Genomic DNA, 17,021 nt, shown 5'->3' with positions numbered 1-17,021 from the left:
GTAAATGTTCAATAAATGTTAATTCTTCTATTTCTTCCTGTTTCTACCTCTCTCTCCTAGCTTTTCTATCCTTTACCTTTTTCTGGAATAGAAAATTTGTGAAAATTTCTAATCACTGCTTATAATAATCAAACACATTTGTCCTAAACCTTCTGATAGTTTCCCAAAAATGCCTCAAGATTTATAGAGCATTTTGACACTTACTATTCTTTTATGCTGGTTGACTTACTCTTTTCTGAATTTGCCATGTTATTGCTACCCCTAAGCCTTGGCTCACGTTTTCCTCTTGCCTAGTAATCCATCTTTATTGCCTGCTCCTAAATCCACGTGAAATCTTTTCTCTTCCAGGAGCATTGTCTATTATTTCTGTTGCCTAATATTTACAATTTTTTGTTTTAAACTATTTAAGTTCCTAAACTCTTTTCCATCGGTTTTATGATCCATAATTATTTTGGGGGTCTTTTAAACTACATACAGTCTCAACTACTCACTCCAAATTTCACACACTTATAAGTAGATCTAAACCATTGGCAACTTTTCAATAACAACATGTTGACTTGAATTCTTCCACAGAACACTCAAAGAAGCATTAAAAACTTATTTATAGGGCCATATCATCCATGAAAGATACCAGAAACTGCGTTACTCAATGTCTTGATAAATCCTGTGAAAAAATATATATAAATAGCAACTAATAGCAATGATTAAGGATAATCGAGTGATTGCAATTTTTGAGAGGACAAAATTGAAGACAACACATTATCTTGCTTGATTCATGCATTATATTGTGTGATTAGAATTTCCATAAAAGAAACTCCTAACCAATATGTGACTAAGCACTAAAAAAATAAATAAATTGTGAATAAGAGAATTCTGTTTCTATCATATTATAATATTTGTTATATTTAGAATATGCAGGGACTTTTTTTTTTAGTGTGTGTTGCTAGATAATTTCTTTATTTATGGCCTTGATAAACATCATTAGAACTGTGTCCTAAAAGAGTAAATAACTAGAGGACAGTTCTTACCAACCCCTTAGCATTTTTAATGGCTAAACACCATTTGTTTGTTCTTTCTGACTCTGAGAATCCTCCTTCAGTACATACTTCACTCTAAATCCGAAAGCAAAAATCAGATTACATCTTCCCCCTCTATATTACCCCAATATTTCTTTTAAGACTTAAAATTAAATTCTTTAGCATAATCCCCAATAAACTAAACCAAAGTTTTCTCCCAGTCTGTTTTCTACTTAACTGGCAACACTCAACTTAACTGAAAGAAATGCAGTAAAAGCAGAAATGCATGGTCCTATGGGAGATTGATGTGGTATTTCTGATTTATGTATATACAACTCTCTCATTGAAATTATTGGTGCTCATTAAAAGATAATTACCCTGACCTTGGTCCAGTTACTTAAATTTATCACTGAAGGGCACTTTCCTAAATTCAAAGGATTCAAAGAATCGCTCATCAAAGCATTTCCATTTCTATAATATTTTCTGAAAATTTGTTTCCACGAGTATTGTTAGGAAGTATAGATTTTTTTTTTAAATAGTAGTATTTACTCTTTCATTTGCCTTTCCTCCTCTGTTAACTGTTTGGTGGATATATATTTTTTTAATTTTAAAATTTACATGTTTTAGTTTTCAAATATAGGGAGTGGTCATTTCTAAGATTCAAAACAGCTTGTGGTTTGGTACCTACATAGATTTACAACCACTCCATTTCTTTCAGTCAAGTTGAGTGTTGCCAGTTAAGTAGAAAACAGACTGGAAGAAAACTTTTGGCTCAGTTTATTGGGGATCATGCTAAAGAATTTAATTTTAACTCTTAAAAGAAATATTGGGGTAATCTAGAAGGGGAGGATGTGATCTGACTTTTGCTTTGGGGTTTAGAGTGAAGTATGTACTGAAGGAACATTTTAGAGGCAGAAAGAACGAACAATTGGTGTTTAGCTGTCAAAACCCTAAGGGGTTGGTAAGAACTGTCCTCTGGTTCTATTATGAAAATTTTTAATCCAAACAAAAATGTAGAAAGGAGATTACAATGAAACCCCATGCGTCCATTATCTCTCTATAATAATTATCAACATTTAAAAGTGGATAAATATAAATTTGCTCCAAAAATATAAATTGAATAATTCTTGAGTCATTTTGTAATTTGATATATTAAGTTATGCAAAGGAATTTTATTGCTTTTTATTGCTATGTAAACTAATCTTGATCTTTACACCTAGAATTTATTATAACTGTTAATACTTGTAAAATTTCTGAATTCTTAATATTAGTTCATCTTAATCCCTCACTGTATTTCCTGCCACTTCGCTGCATGGACTTCTCAGACTTTTAAAAAATTACTTGAGATATTTCTGCTTCTCACTCTCAAGGGAAAGCTACCTGCTCTTGTAATAATCTTCTGGCCTTATTCTGATTTCTTCTAACCCAGTAAGAGGTCTATTCAAAGGAAATTGAAGTCCTGCCATTGAATTCTAATACAACTCTCCCTTTGTCTTTTTAGCCAATTCTTGCATAAAGTCTCCTCCCAAACTTCCCCCAATCAGTGGCTTAAATTGCTCACGCAGAACAACTGAAGTAAATGTATCAACTACGTGAATAAAGAACCTGATTAAGTAACCACTCTAGCAGCAGTATCTCTGTGCTAAGTCATGACTAGCAGGATTTTAATACAATATAATGGTATATCTTCCAGACCAGAAATTGTGTAAAGCTAAAACACCTACTGCGTTCTCCAATACGTTTCTCTACTAGGTGTATGTTTTTTCCCTGGGTTAAAAAAAGTAGAACTAGTAATACTCTTTTATTTTGATTCAAGATTACCTATTTAGTAATTTCCAGTTTCTTTAAATGACATAGTTCTTTCATTCAGTAAAATCTCATTCAGAAGCCCATTTTATAAAACAGATACACAAAAATGAGACTTTCTGGACTTATGCAATACCTGGTGACATTTTCCTGTCCCACACTCACATTTTTCCATCCCTGTAACATTTCTTCTAACTCCTGGGAATCTAAGGATCCCAATTAAAAAAAACAGTTTCTCAATGCCTGGAGATTTGATAATGTTAAAGAATTATGTTTATATATTTATGTGATAGATATTGTGATTCTGTCTCAAAAACTTTTTATCGTATATGTATGTATGTAGATAGATAGAGGAATAGATAAAGATGCCTTGAATTTGCCTCAAAAGAACCTGGAGGCATAAAGTGGGTGAAAGGAAACAAGACTGTCAATGTACTCATACTTGAAGCTGGGCAATGTGTTTGCCAGAGTCAGAGTTCTCTAGAGAAAGAGCCAGTAGCATGTATGTATATATAGCATATTTATATATCCATATATCAGAAATGGTACAAAATATGCACGCCTCTATAAAATATAGAATCAAGTCATATGCATAGCAGTTTTTTGATAATTTCTCTGAAAAATAGACTAACAAAGACAACAGATGAAAATAATGATGGTGACAATAATTATTTGATAAGCATAAAATCTAGCCAAATTCCCAAAAATCAATAGATATTTAAATACAAAATATATAATGAAGTATTTTTCTTATTTTATTCATTTGTTCATTAAAAAGAATTCAATACCTATATATACCAGCACTATTTTAAATACTAGTAGCACAACAATAAGGGCATGTATATCTCATGAAATGTATAAGAGTGACAAATATAAAAACACTCACATTTGTTTTGTAGATATATACATTTGTATATTTTTGTAATAAATTTTCTGGCACATGACAATAAAGTGTCATATTCTAACAAGATCAGTTCAGTCTAACAATTTTATAACAGATGGAAGTAACATGCTTTGAGGAAGGACTCCTTTTCTAAATTGACACCAGCGCTTGGGGTGGGCCACCATCACTGAGCATGGAAAACCAGCTCTGGGCTTTCATGCAACTTAGGTTCTCAAACGTTGAAAAGAAATGAAAACGTCTTAATATGCTGCACTCAAAATCAGTAAAAACCGACCAATACCTAGACACAAAACCTGAAAGTAATTTCTTTGACTCCTTATTTTGAAGTAGTTATATATTCATGGGAATTTTCAAGGATAGTAGAGAGAGAGATCCCACTTGTTCCCAATGGTTACATCGTACATAGTTAGAGTATAATATCAAAACTAGGAATTGACATTAGTACAATATGTGTGTATAGTTCTATGCTATTTTATCACATGGGTAGATTCTTGTGACGACCACCAAAATCGAGATACATACTGTTTCATCACTGCAAATATCTTCCCCTTGCTACCCTTATGTAGTCATACTCACCCCTCTACCTTCTACCGTCTCTAACTCCTGACTACCACTAATCTGCCCTCTATCTCCACTTAGAGGATGTTATATTAATATTAATTAATATTAGTAGTTCTTTTTTATTCCTGAGTGGTATTCCATGGTATGGATATGCCACAATTTATTTAATCATTCACTGACTGAGGAACATTTTGATTGTTTCCAGTTCTTGGCTATTACAAATAAAGTTGTGAAGAACAGCTGTGTACAGGTTTTTGTGTGGACAAAAGTTTTCATTTCTCTGGGATAACTAGCCAGGAATGCAATTGCTGGTTTGTATGGTTAAATATATATTTAGTTGCTGTTGTTAATTTTCAAGAAACTGCCAAACTCTTTTCCAGAGTGACTGTATCACTTTACATTTCCATCAGCAAAATGTGAAACGCAGTTTCGCCACTTCCTCATCAGCATTTAGTATTGTCACTGTTTTTCATTTGAGCTGTGCTAGTTGGTGTGTAGTGGTATCTTACTGTAGTTTCAATTTGCATTTCCCTAATGGCTAGTGAGGTTGAACATCTTTTTATGTGAATGTTTACCATTCTTATATCCTATTAAATGAAATATCTCTTCATGTATTTTACTCACTTTCTAATTGGGTTGTGCAGTTCTCTTATTGTTGAGTTTCGAGCATTCTTTATATATTCTAGACGGGAATCCTTTGTCAGATAAGTGATTTGGAAATATTTTCTCCCAGTCTGTAATTTGTTCTATAAATGTGCTAATTTTGAAACTTACATATATGATTAATATTCAACAATAACCACGGCAATTGTTTTGAACCAAGCCAACAAAAGATTTGGGGGGCAGGAGGAGTGTTTTGTCACTGAAGTTATTTAAATTTGCCAGCACATGGTGATAAGAAAAAGCTGACCAAGTGTAGTCAGATTTATTAATGTTTTTAAATTCCCAGCAGACAACGTTTCTCCTTATCGCCTACACCTGGTTGGGACTGCTCCCCTTGCCTTGTCCTGGTAAACCACTGCTCTGATAAACCCAGAGACTACCAGGCTTTTGTGACACTCTCAGAGTAACAAAATTCACAATAGACTATTGTACAATTCTGTATATGGAAAATCATAAAACACGTAACCCATAGATGTCGACTGAAAAAAATTACTTGGACATGTATTCCAGCCAATAGAAATAATTCAAAATTAGAAATTTAAGAATGTAGAAGTTATAAATTTGTATTTTTCCTAAACCAGTTTGGACCAGTTATATGTTAATCCAGAAGAATTCTTCAGTTCGCGGAGTAAACCAGACCCTGTAGCAATTCACTACATTATTCTTTCCCTTCTAGTCATTTGTGTGTATCAGTAAATATCTTTTTTTCTGGGGCACATCCTTTACCCCACAGTTCAGATGGTAACACTTCCCATGTCAAATCACTGCTTAAACACCAGCTAGCTGTGGTTATTCTGACCCTGTGAACTAATGGGTAAGTTGCAACACTGTTGGTGTTGGTCATGATCTCTGGGAAGCAGCTCTGAGATGGAGATTGCAGAAAGTTTCTTAGGGAGTTCTTTTAGGGTCAATGCTCCTGTATAGGAAGAGAAGGAAGGGCTGAGCAGAGGGAGAAGCTGGGGTGCAATGCAGTTGCAACAAGATATTTTGCTGGCTCCAAGTACACCACCAGCTAAAATTCCCAGCTGGCCTTCAGAGTTGGGCAGGGGGGCCTTTCATTACACTCCCATCATGAATACAGGCTGCTCTGGGAAAGCAATGTGACCTTGGTTAAGGTCACTTTCTTCAGCTGAAGGCAATTCCAGAGTAAACTGTGGGCTAAGAGGCAAGGGCTGTTGGTAGGCACCCAGCAATCACAGACTTAAGCCTTTTAATTCTGAAGTGGCATCTGGGCATATAGCACAGCATACTCTACAACTCTGCCAGCAGAATCCTTCAGTCTTTTCATTTCCTATCACAAAAGCAAGGCTTAATTAGTGGCCAAATGACCATATGTATTGCAAACCTTTTAAAAATGATTTTACATATATCTTTAAAATCATTGTGAATGAGCTGAGTTATAGATTTTTTCTTTTTATTTGAGTAAGGCTAAGGGTTCGGTTCCATGTCCTTTGGCAGATATTTACCCTTTCAGCGTTCCTCGTATCCAGGATCTGTGATTATTCCTGTATTAACTTACATTTAAGATTAGTTACATCATAGGAAGTCAATGATGTAAAAAAAAGGAAGAAAGCCTAGAACAAAATCAAAAAATAAATTCACCAAAATGTTAAATTATTTCTAGGAGATGGTGTTATGAGACAGTCAATTCCTGCTTTACACTGTTTTACATTTCTAACTTTTTACAAATATACATGTATTATTTTTTAATATTCAAGGAATAATTGTATATATGCTGTATATTTGCAACTGAGCTTACAAAAAATAAATACAGTAAAAATTTGGAAGGAAATGCATGAAATCCTTGATATGAAAACAACCAGGCATTCTTTATTTTTTTAATTTTCTGTATTTTCCATAATGAGTTCACACTACCTTTATTTTCTATTGTTTTAAATTTTGTCTTTTTATAAATTGCAAAAATTGTGAAGCTTCTAATGTCAGCCCATTAAATATGAGTTTTCCCTCCGTTGCTGGTGGATGTTCTCTATCAAGTTGAAGAAGATTTCTTCTATTGCTTGCTCATTATGAAGGTTTTTTTAAAAACAAGAACATTTATTGAGTTGTACGAAAACATCAGTATTTATTGAGATGATCATATGGCTTTTCTTCTCTATAAATCTGTTTAATTATACAAAGGTTTCCTAGAATGGAACCATCCTTGGCATAAATCCCCCATGAGCATGGTACATTTTCTTTTAATTCTCTGCTCTATTCAGGTTACTAATGTATTATTTAGAATTTTTGTGTCTGTATTCAAAGTGGTATATAGTTATCTTTTTGTATTATACTCATCTAGTTTTGGCATCAGAATTTTCCGGACTGGTAGATTTGAGTACAGAAATTTTCAGGCTTTTTTGTTCCCTGAAACTTTAAAAGAATTATTTGCTCTGGGGTGGGCCTGGTGGCGCAGCAGTTAAGTGCACACATTCCACTTCAGTGGCCTGGGGTTCGCCGATTCAGATCCCGGGTGGGGACATGGCAGCGCTTGGCATGCCATGGTAGCAGGAGTCCCACATATAAAGTAGAGGAAGATGGGCACGGATGTTAGCTCAGTGCCAGTCTTCCTGAGCAAAAAGAGGAGGATTGGTGGTGGATGTTAGCTCAGGGCTAATCTTCCTCAAAAAAAAAAAAAAAAATTATTTGTTCCTTTAAGCCTTGGTAACATTGGCCTTTAAAACCATCTGAAATAGTCTTTAGTGGGGAGTGATAAACAGAATGGGTGAGATGGTCTCTTTCTCTACTTCCTTCTACAGTTATTGGTCTATTCAGGATTTTTACTACTTTGGGGGCCTATTTTGGTAATTGACCACCCTTTCCACAGTATTCATTTAATCTAGAAAACTATGCTGATATAGTTTTGCACAAAGTAATCTCATAATTTTTTAAAGTCTTCTAAATTTAAGGTCTTTTTAAAATTCTTAATGTTGTTTGTGTTGTCTCTATTTTTTTCCTTGAGTATAATTGCCAGAAATATAATTCTTTTATCTTCCTTTGATTTTATTGATCATAACTTTTTTTAGCTTTGTTTTCTATTTCTCTTATTTCTACTTTCATTTGTATATCCTTCTAGTATACTCTTATGTGGTTTTCTCTTTATAAATTATTATATTTATTTTGTGACAAAGAAAAGTTCTACATATTTTACATTTTAAATATTGGATATTTATGTATGATATCTTTTATAATACATGCACTCTACGTATGAATTTTCCTCCGATCCATCTTTGATCATATCCACTGAGTTTAGATATCAAGTATTCTTGGTAACATTATTTCTTTTCTAAAAGTCTATAAGTTCGCATTACTAATTTCTTTTAAAATCAAGAGTTGTAGAGAACTTTTAAAGAAATACAAATGATGAGAGTTTAAAGTAGATGGAAGGTTTTTTCACTCACATGACTTCTACTTTTTGCAATACTTTTGAAATTGTCTTTGCAGAACAAAATCAACTGTTGTGAATGTTCCATGAGCATGTGAAGGGAATATTGAATGGAATCATAGATATGTGTTCATTAATTATAGATAATAAAGACTATTAAAATTCTTTATACTTTTATTTATTTATTGACACCATAATCTACCAATTTCTGAGACAGGTTAAATTATCTCACTGTGATTTTGGTTTTTATAATTTCTTTAATGTTTCTAACAATTTTTTCCTTTAAGCTTATATAATTCAGAGTGTAAAAATTCATGATTTTTATATTTTCTTGTAATGTTTTAATAAGGGCTATTTTGTAACCATCTTGAATCAAAAGTCTCTATTTAAATGGGAACCTATACTCTAAAATAAAGAAAAAACGTATTATGAAAGTATTTTACGATGTAAAAGGGGGGATCTGAGGATGAGTGGAAATGAAATACAGCCTAAAATTAAAGCTGGAGAACAAATGTTTTCCAGTATGTCTCTTTTGATGCAAGGAAAGGAGTGAAATGGGATGAGAAAAGACAGCAGAGAATATAATTCTTGTCTAGCAGATAGATCCATTTTGACTCAACAAGATAGCGCAGATAAGTGAAAATATCTGTTAAGAGGCTACTGCCTAGTTGTCTGTAATCTACTCTGGTGAGGTGGAAAGAACATGAAGTTTTGAGTAAAATCATTAAGGATTCAAATAGCCCTCCCACTTTGAATTTTGGCAAATTACACAATTTCGGTGACCTTTAGTTTGCTTTTCAATAAGTGGAAAACTAATGCCTAACAAAATGAGGATTAGATGAGAACCAAGACAAAGTTCCTAGCCTTATGCCTAGAACACCATGGGGGCTAATCCATTGCTAATACATGATGTTTTGTTGAGAAGTCTTAAAGTCACTGGAGTATAAACAAAATTTGGAATTTTTTCCTGGAAATTATCCTCACTCAGTATTGCTCAAGATCTAAAATTGCTTATTCAATCATTTTGCTTACTGACACAGCACCTCCTCCCCATATATTTTACTCATTTACCTTTTTTGACCTGGTGGTAACCTCCAGATCATTGAAATCTTCACCTTCTTTCTATCTGTTAGTCCACTACTGTTTTCATTTTCCTTCTACTTTCACTTCATGGTTCACAATTCTCTTGCACCTCTGTATTTTCTTTATATCCATCTGGCAAAGCTGCAAACTCAAAAGAAGCAACAATACATTTTCCCCCAGCCAGCACACAGGTGGCTAAGAATTGCTGGGATAAAGCTGTACTGGGGGAGATCGGAACCACTCTAAATGTGTTATTAGCAGTTTCAAATGGTGCAGTTGGATTCCCCAACAAAACTCTCTTTCCCTACTGGGCTTGACCACCCATCCTCAACAACAAATATTTCAGGCGTTTCTTACTATCTTCAAACCACCAGTTCCCACTAATTACCCCTCATCTTTAGCATTTGACTTCACCTCCAAAGTCAATGAGAAAGGAAGGAAGGAAGGGAGGAAGAAAGGGCAGGAGGGAGGGAGGGAGGGAGGGAGAAGCTCTCAGACAGTAGCTACCTCATCTTCTGCAACAAACCCACATGTTCACCTCCAACTATAGTCAATCTCCTCCTTCCCTCCTATTATAAGAGAAGGATGGGATGTTTCTTCCACCCAAGGAGGATCACTCGAAGTGTGGTATGAAGACACTATGACCTCTCTCTCTTTCTTGAAATGTTATTTTCCTTTAGATTCTCTGGCACCACCTTTACCATTTCCCTCCTCTTTGTGTTTCTCCTCTTCAGACTCCTTTTTTCCTCACTGTTGACCTATTACATTTTGGAGGACCTAGTTTTTCTCCTCTCACTCTGAACTCTCTTGCTAAGTAATTTCACAATCAATTAAGTGACAAAGCCAGGCAACTTTACTCTCAAAATGTATTTCAAATGTGTCGGCTTCGCTCCACCTCTATGGTGATCACTCTGGTTTAAGCTATTGCTGTGTTTCAACTGATCTACTCAAACGGCCTCCTGAGCAACTTCCTAACAACTGCTACAGACTCCACCTAATCGATTCCCATGCTGCAAGTCAATGTGTTATTTTGAAAACTCCAGCTTTCTTTTGTCCATTGAGTGCTTAAAACCTTCCTATGGCTTCATGTGTAGGAACTGTTAACGGTCCCCCAGAACTCATTCATTAATAGAACCCTCTCCAACTTACAACTAAGATTTAACAGGGCACATGGCTACCCATCTAGGGGCTCTATTTCCCGGCCTCCCTTGTAGCTGAGTGTGGCTAACATGGTGTGAGTAAAAGTGATGTGGCAACTTCCAGCTCCCTCACAGGAAGCTTCTTGCCCTCTGCTTCCTCTTCCTTCTCCCTATAGAGGAGTTGCCTTAGACTCAAAAATGGAGGCCACTGGTGAAGAACGGCAGAGCTGCTCCACCACTTTAGATCACTAACGCCTGCTCTGTTACAGGAAAGGAAAAGAAATGAGACAGAAAAATGTACACAGAGTGTATTGTTTTCTTATTCAAGCCATGACATACATATATTTTAGGGTCTTTTTGCTAGAGCAGCTTAGACTGTTCCCTAATTAATACTTTTACCATCTCATTAAAGTAAAAAAGCAAAATTCTTAATGTAGCCTCAAAGGCCCTAGGTGATGTGTCTGGCTTTTGCTTCCCTTCTAGTTTCCTTTTTTATTTCTCTTCCTCCCGTTCTCTATATCCAAACCCTCCTGGACTTCTTTCAGTTTTTCAGAGACGCTGCGCTCCTTGCTGCCCAAGGCCCTCACGCTTGTTATTTGCTCTGTCAGGAATGTTCTTTCCTCTGCTAGCCTTCATCATATCTTATTAACAGCTATTCCTCCTTCAGATTTTAACGCTGAGTCACTCATCTCAAGCAATTGATGCCACCTCCCCCACCCCCCCCCCCCCCCCCCCCCCCCCCACCAAATTCCAAAGTATTTGATCAGATCCCGCTGTTAAATGGTCTCATACCACTTTAGTCTGGTCCTTTGTTTGTTGTGAAATATTTTTTAATTCACAAATATAATATATATATAATATATATGTAATATAAAAATATTATTACAAGTCCCCATCTATCCAACATTGAGTTTAAGAAATAGAATTTTACTAATACCATTTAATAAGGCATATGGTGTTCCAACTATATTTTCTAATCTATTTGCAGCTAGCTATAGTTTAGTCATGTAATTATGTATAGTTTTCTATACCCTACTGGGCTTGACCACCCATCCTCAACAACAAATATTTCAGGCGTTTCTTACTATCTTCAAACCACCAGTTCCCACTAATTACCCCTCATCTTTAGCATTTGACTTCACCTCCAAAGTCAATGAGAAAGGAAGGAAGGAAGGGAGGAAGAAAGGGCAGGAGGGAGGGAGGGAGGGAGAAGCTCTCAGAATAATATGTTATTTTCTCTGAATAATATGTTATTTAGTTTTGCATGTATGTGGATATTATAAAAATGTTGCCATGCTCTCTGTGTTCTTCTGTTTCTTGCTTTTGTACTCAATATTATGTTTCTGAATTATTTCTGTGCTAATGGATGAGTACTATTTCATTCGTTTTTCATTTATTCCCAAGTAAGTCCAGTTTAATGGAATTTTAATATCCTGTGTCATGACTATATCACAATTTATGCATTTTTTGTTTATGGACATGATTTGTTTCTAGTTATACATACAAACACTCACGTATATTACATACATATGTATATATTTGTATACATATACAAATTACAACTATGCTGTCATGAATATTTTGTGCGTATACACATATATGCATAAATATATTTTTTAATGAGTTGCTCCCTATGCTATTTGTGAGTTTTTCATTCGGGAGTCACCAACCCAGGACATTTCAAAGTTTTTTCCTCTGCTTAGGAGATTTTAGATCACCTAAGTGGAATGATTTTCAATCCCAATCTTGCATGAAGATTAAATTGTGACTAAAATTTTTCAAAGAATTTTTTTTCTTCCATTTAGAGCCCAGACCAAGGTACGTTTCTTTGTTATTTTCCTTTGAGGGTCCTTTTTTATGACTATAAAATTGCTGTTGTTTGATTTGGAAAGTCTCAGCTATTAATTAGATTTCTCCTCTAAGAAGGATCCAGCTTATTGACTGTCATAAATCTCTAACCTGGCCAAATTTGTAGCTGGCATTGTGATTCCACCTGGCCTTTTGATACCAACTGATATTGCACAAGCAGCCTCCTGGCCTTTCCTACCACATTCTGCAGACGTTGTCTAAAACTCTGGCTGTTTTCAAATTTAAATATATTTAAAATTACTCCTTGATGGATTACTGATTACATTTTCAGATGTAATTTCTAAGAGTTCCATGCAGAGCAAAAATCTGAACACATGAAGACTTGATCTTAGCTTTTAGTAGCACAGTGAAATGCATTTTTGTTAGCCATGAGTTTCAAAAAGAAGTGTCCTCTTTGATGTTCTGCTTTGTATTTTTTAATCTTTTAGTGATTCAAGCCTATGGTAATGTATTTTATTTTAAACATTCTTTCAAAGTATGAAGCAACAGGTAAACAATTAAAAAACATGTAATATCAGGTTAGACTTTTGCAGTGAATAAAACATCCTACTTTCTGGTCATTAAAAGCATCCTGGGATGGAGTGGGAATGAGGGGTGGTTAAAGTCCTTGTAAGACTTGGAGTCCAAGCTCAGATGGGCAGGGATTAGGATATTAGGATATGTCTTAGTCTATGTGACAACACCAAGCAGCTTTCCTGGACATGACTGAAGTCATAAAGGTACTTGATGCTGCGTGTGGAAGAAGTCAGATAGTAGTTCTGCTCCTTACTAGCTGCTTGATCATATGACATGATATTAGACCTTTCTGTTTTCTTGTCTGTAAGGGGAGGATAATAATGCTTATCTCACTGAGTATTTATGAGGATTAATTGAAATTTATTAATACTGAGCCTCTAGAACAAAGCCTGGCACACAGGAGACATCAATAGTAGTTACATGGCTTCTCCAACATAGCAACCAAAGCAAATCATTTTTATGAAGAAGAGGAATCAGACGGCCTTCATAATACTATGGAGACGTGATGATGAAGCTCATATAAATAAGAGTTTTTAATGTTTATATTTTGCAATCACTTTGATATAGATACAATTTATTTAGGATGAAATTGTATGTTCACCAGGTGACCAAATAAAGACTAAATGCTTCTTAATGTCATATAATCAATTTATTTATTTCTCTTGGGCAGTAGCTTTTTGAAAGAAAAGAAAATAGCTGGATTCCTATCTAATTTTTCTAAAATAGAGCACAATTGGATTAAAGATTTAAATGTTAAAAACAAACAAGTAAAGACATAAATATATTGGAAAAAATCATGCATAGATTTTTAAAAATAATTTTTGAGCAAAGACAGTTTCGCAATGCAGGGCATAAATGTTTAGACACCACAAGTGAACAGACTTATAAGTAAATAAATAAATAAATAAAATCCAAAGTCAAGTAATGAAATGGTAAGATTGCTGGCAGCATTTATGACAAGAAAGTGGTGATTAGTATACAAAGAGTTCTTACAAATAAATAGAAAAGTACCAACTTCAAAATTGGAAAAAATAGCATGACTAGACTTCATAAAAATAAATGCAAATGGACAATAAATATTTAAATGAATGTTCACCCACAAGCATCATTTTTAAAATGCAAATTTAAACAATAATATGGCATTTTTCAACTATCAAAATGTTAGGCAACACATGTTTCGTAATTTTGATGTATGTGTGGTGAACAGGCACACCCATTCATTGTTGCTGGGAGTGTAAATTGCTGGAATGAAATTTGAACTATGCATATCAAAATTTAAAATGTACATAGCCACTGCTAGTAACTTATTTACTGAATATCTTGGCACACCAATGCAAAGCTCTTTGCACTCAAGAATTTTATTGCAGGATTATCTACACAGGTTTTTTTTTTTAAATTCTAGATAAATGTTCATGATAGGGAAATAGTAAAATAACTAAGGCTAGTTATATCCTTAACACAATGTACTCTTAGCTATAAAAAAGAATGAGAGAGAACTATAATGTGCATATTTGGAATGATTTGCATTATTTTGATGTGAAAAAAGTAATAGGCAAACAGCTTTTATTGTAAACTTCCATTTATGCAAAGAAACAAATATAAATGTGGCTATAGCATATGTATTAGATATTTTTCTGGAAAAAAATGAAGAAAAAAGTTGAGAGAATTACAGAGATGACTGTGGAATAGCAGGAAAGAAGGAGTAACATGTTTTATTTTAATGCTTTTCTGAACTGTTTGAAAATTTCTCTATTCTCATGTATGCTTTACTTTAATTTTAAAAAATTAATGAAGTTAACATGTTGACAAAAATATATATATTGTAAAGGACTACAATTAACCTCATTGGGAGCCAGAAAATAATTTTAGGTGTTGAAAAACATGTACTGTGTGCTCTTGAAGGGGAACTGTTAAAGCTTGACATTCTTGGCGTGAAATAATGCGTTCATTGGTGCTTAATTAGTTTTATTTTCCCCCAGACAAAGCCAAAGGAAGATCAAGAGCAGGGACCCACTTTGACTCAGCCCGGAGACGGAGTCGAGCGGTCCTTTATCACATCTCTGGGCACCTGCAAAGAAGAGAAAAGAACAAACTGAAAATAAATAATGTAGGTGGTATGTGTGTACACTATGAACACTAGGGTTTCCCCTGGTGGCAATGTTTGATTCGCTAAAGAAAGGCTCCAATTACTCATTTACTGGCTTTCCTAGATTTTTTTCAAGTTGGCTTGTGCTTTCCTACAAACAACAAACTGGAAAAGGTCAGCAGTCATGAGGCATTTCTGTAATAAAAGTGCTTAATCATAGTGTTATCACAGCACAGAGATTAGAATATTATTGCAGTCAGTACAATATGGTACTGGGGACATTGCAAACGGGGACATACTGGTTACATTTTATGAACAAGATGATGCAGCAAGTCATATTACACATTCAGTTTGTTGGTTAAGATTTCTCAAATTTAATTTTACTTCCATCTATTTTGCACTTTATCTAATTTAACTTAATGCTTTTATCCAGGGGGACCATGAACAAATCAAAGTTGTTACTCCATTTAAAAATTTGCATTTTATACAAAACACAGTTGGGTATTTCACGCAGTGGAACACTGGATTTGGAATTACATGCTATACATTATGCAGTTTTGTAAAAAGTTGTACTCATATAAATTACAGTAGGACTGCTTTCTGAAACCTGGTACTTATCTGTCAAAAGCCACAGCAAATAACTCTGCCTATAAAAGATAAGACTTTGCAGAGTTTTACATGACACACATCCTCCAGGATTTCACGCTTAATTTCTTAATTGCTTCTTAGCACTGAGAGACTTCCCTGAGAAACCCAGAACGATGTCTGTTTAGTTGTAGATATTCAAAGATAATTTTTCAAATCATGGGAATGTCGTTAATTTGCATTTGCATTGTGTAATGTTCAGAATACACAACTTAGAGGGTCTGTGTGCCTATGGGTGGCAAATATAAATACTCAGGGTCTAACTTGCCGATGACAGGAAAAACCACATAAATAACCAGAGCTATGTTGGAATCAATCTAAGACCCAAAAGTTCTGGGACTTAGGAACACAGGAGGATTCTTTGGCATCTTATTTCTTATGTAGAAAGCTCAAGACTATGAATCTGACGTACAAATGCTGTGATAAAACAGAGTCATGCATCAGACGTACAAAGTATCTGCTTGTCTGATTGTAGTGAACAAAGAAAGGCGAGGAGCGAGATCTGACATGAAGGTGCTGCAAACCTGGTTCTGCTTCAATGTGACTCCTCCTTCGCAGCCAGAATAAGCTGTTTTGATGCGTTTGTGCTCCAGAACCATCACCTGTGCTGGTGCTGATCTGCCATGCACCACTGTTAAGAGTCACACACTGCTTCTGTTGTCCTGACTTCATGTAAAGATTTTCTAGGTATATCTAGTGTCACGTTGATTTCCTGAGAGTCCAGGAATAAACTTGAAACAGTGCGTACCACTTGATCTATGGATCCTTCCAGTGGTTCTTATTTACATCTCCCTTCAGTTACCAAGTCAGCCTTAGTGACAGTAAACAAGTTCTAGGAGGAAACAAAGGTAACCACATCTGGGCTTGATTCTATGCAAGTCAACCAGCAAAGCACCTAATCAAATATTAGCCAGAGATCCTGTAATGCTGAAAGCCGACACTCTTCCAGCCTTTAGTTGAGAATCACATAAATATAGCACGTATTAGTGAGCTTTAAAACGCATTTGTTGAACATGCTGTTTTTCCCTTTAGATTCAACAAAGTACAGAACAGTACTTAAAAATCTGGCTTGAAAAATCATAACTCCCACTGCTTAGCTAATTTGCTAAATTGCCATTCATTTAAGAAGTACAAACATCAGAGTTGAGCATTAAATTAATACATAATAATTAAGGACATCTAATCAACACAGTGACTCTGACAATAGAGGTAACATCTTACTTCTGAAAGCAAAGTATGGAATCAGGACTGACTCTGTTCACCATCTCCTTTCAAGGAGAACAGAGTAGAATGGCTAAAAGACAGCAGGAAGAGAGAAGGAAGAAGAGGAAGAAATGATCTGGATAGTTTA

At 34.9% G+C, this 17,021-nt stretch overlaps 1 protein-coding gene across 1 annotated transcript in view; it reads left to right on the top strand.

The window, feature by feature from the left end:
- KCNH8 (potassium voltage-gated channel subfamily H member 8) overlaps positions 1-17,021 on the top strand; it is a 337,488-nt gene that overhangs the window by 176,037 nt on the left and 144,430 nt on the right. The window contains exon 4 of the mRNA XM_046641053.1: positions 14,919-15,046. Within this exon, the coding sequence (XP_046497009.1) occupies positions 14,919-15,046 (128 nt within the window). The remainder of the gene's footprint in view (positions 1-14,918; positions 15,047-17,021) is intronic.

This window comes from Equus quagga, chromosome 1 (assembly GCF_021613505.1).
Source record: "Equus quagga isolate Etosha38 chromosome 1, UCLA_HA_Equagga_1.0, whole genome shotgun sequence".
NCBI classification, from domain to species: domain Eukaryota; kingdom Metazoa; phylum Chordata; class Mammalia; order Perissodactyla; family Equidae; genus Equus; species Equus quagga.
Note: the sequence above shows the minus strand (reverse complement) of the source record. Positions and strands in the feature narration are given on the sequence as shown.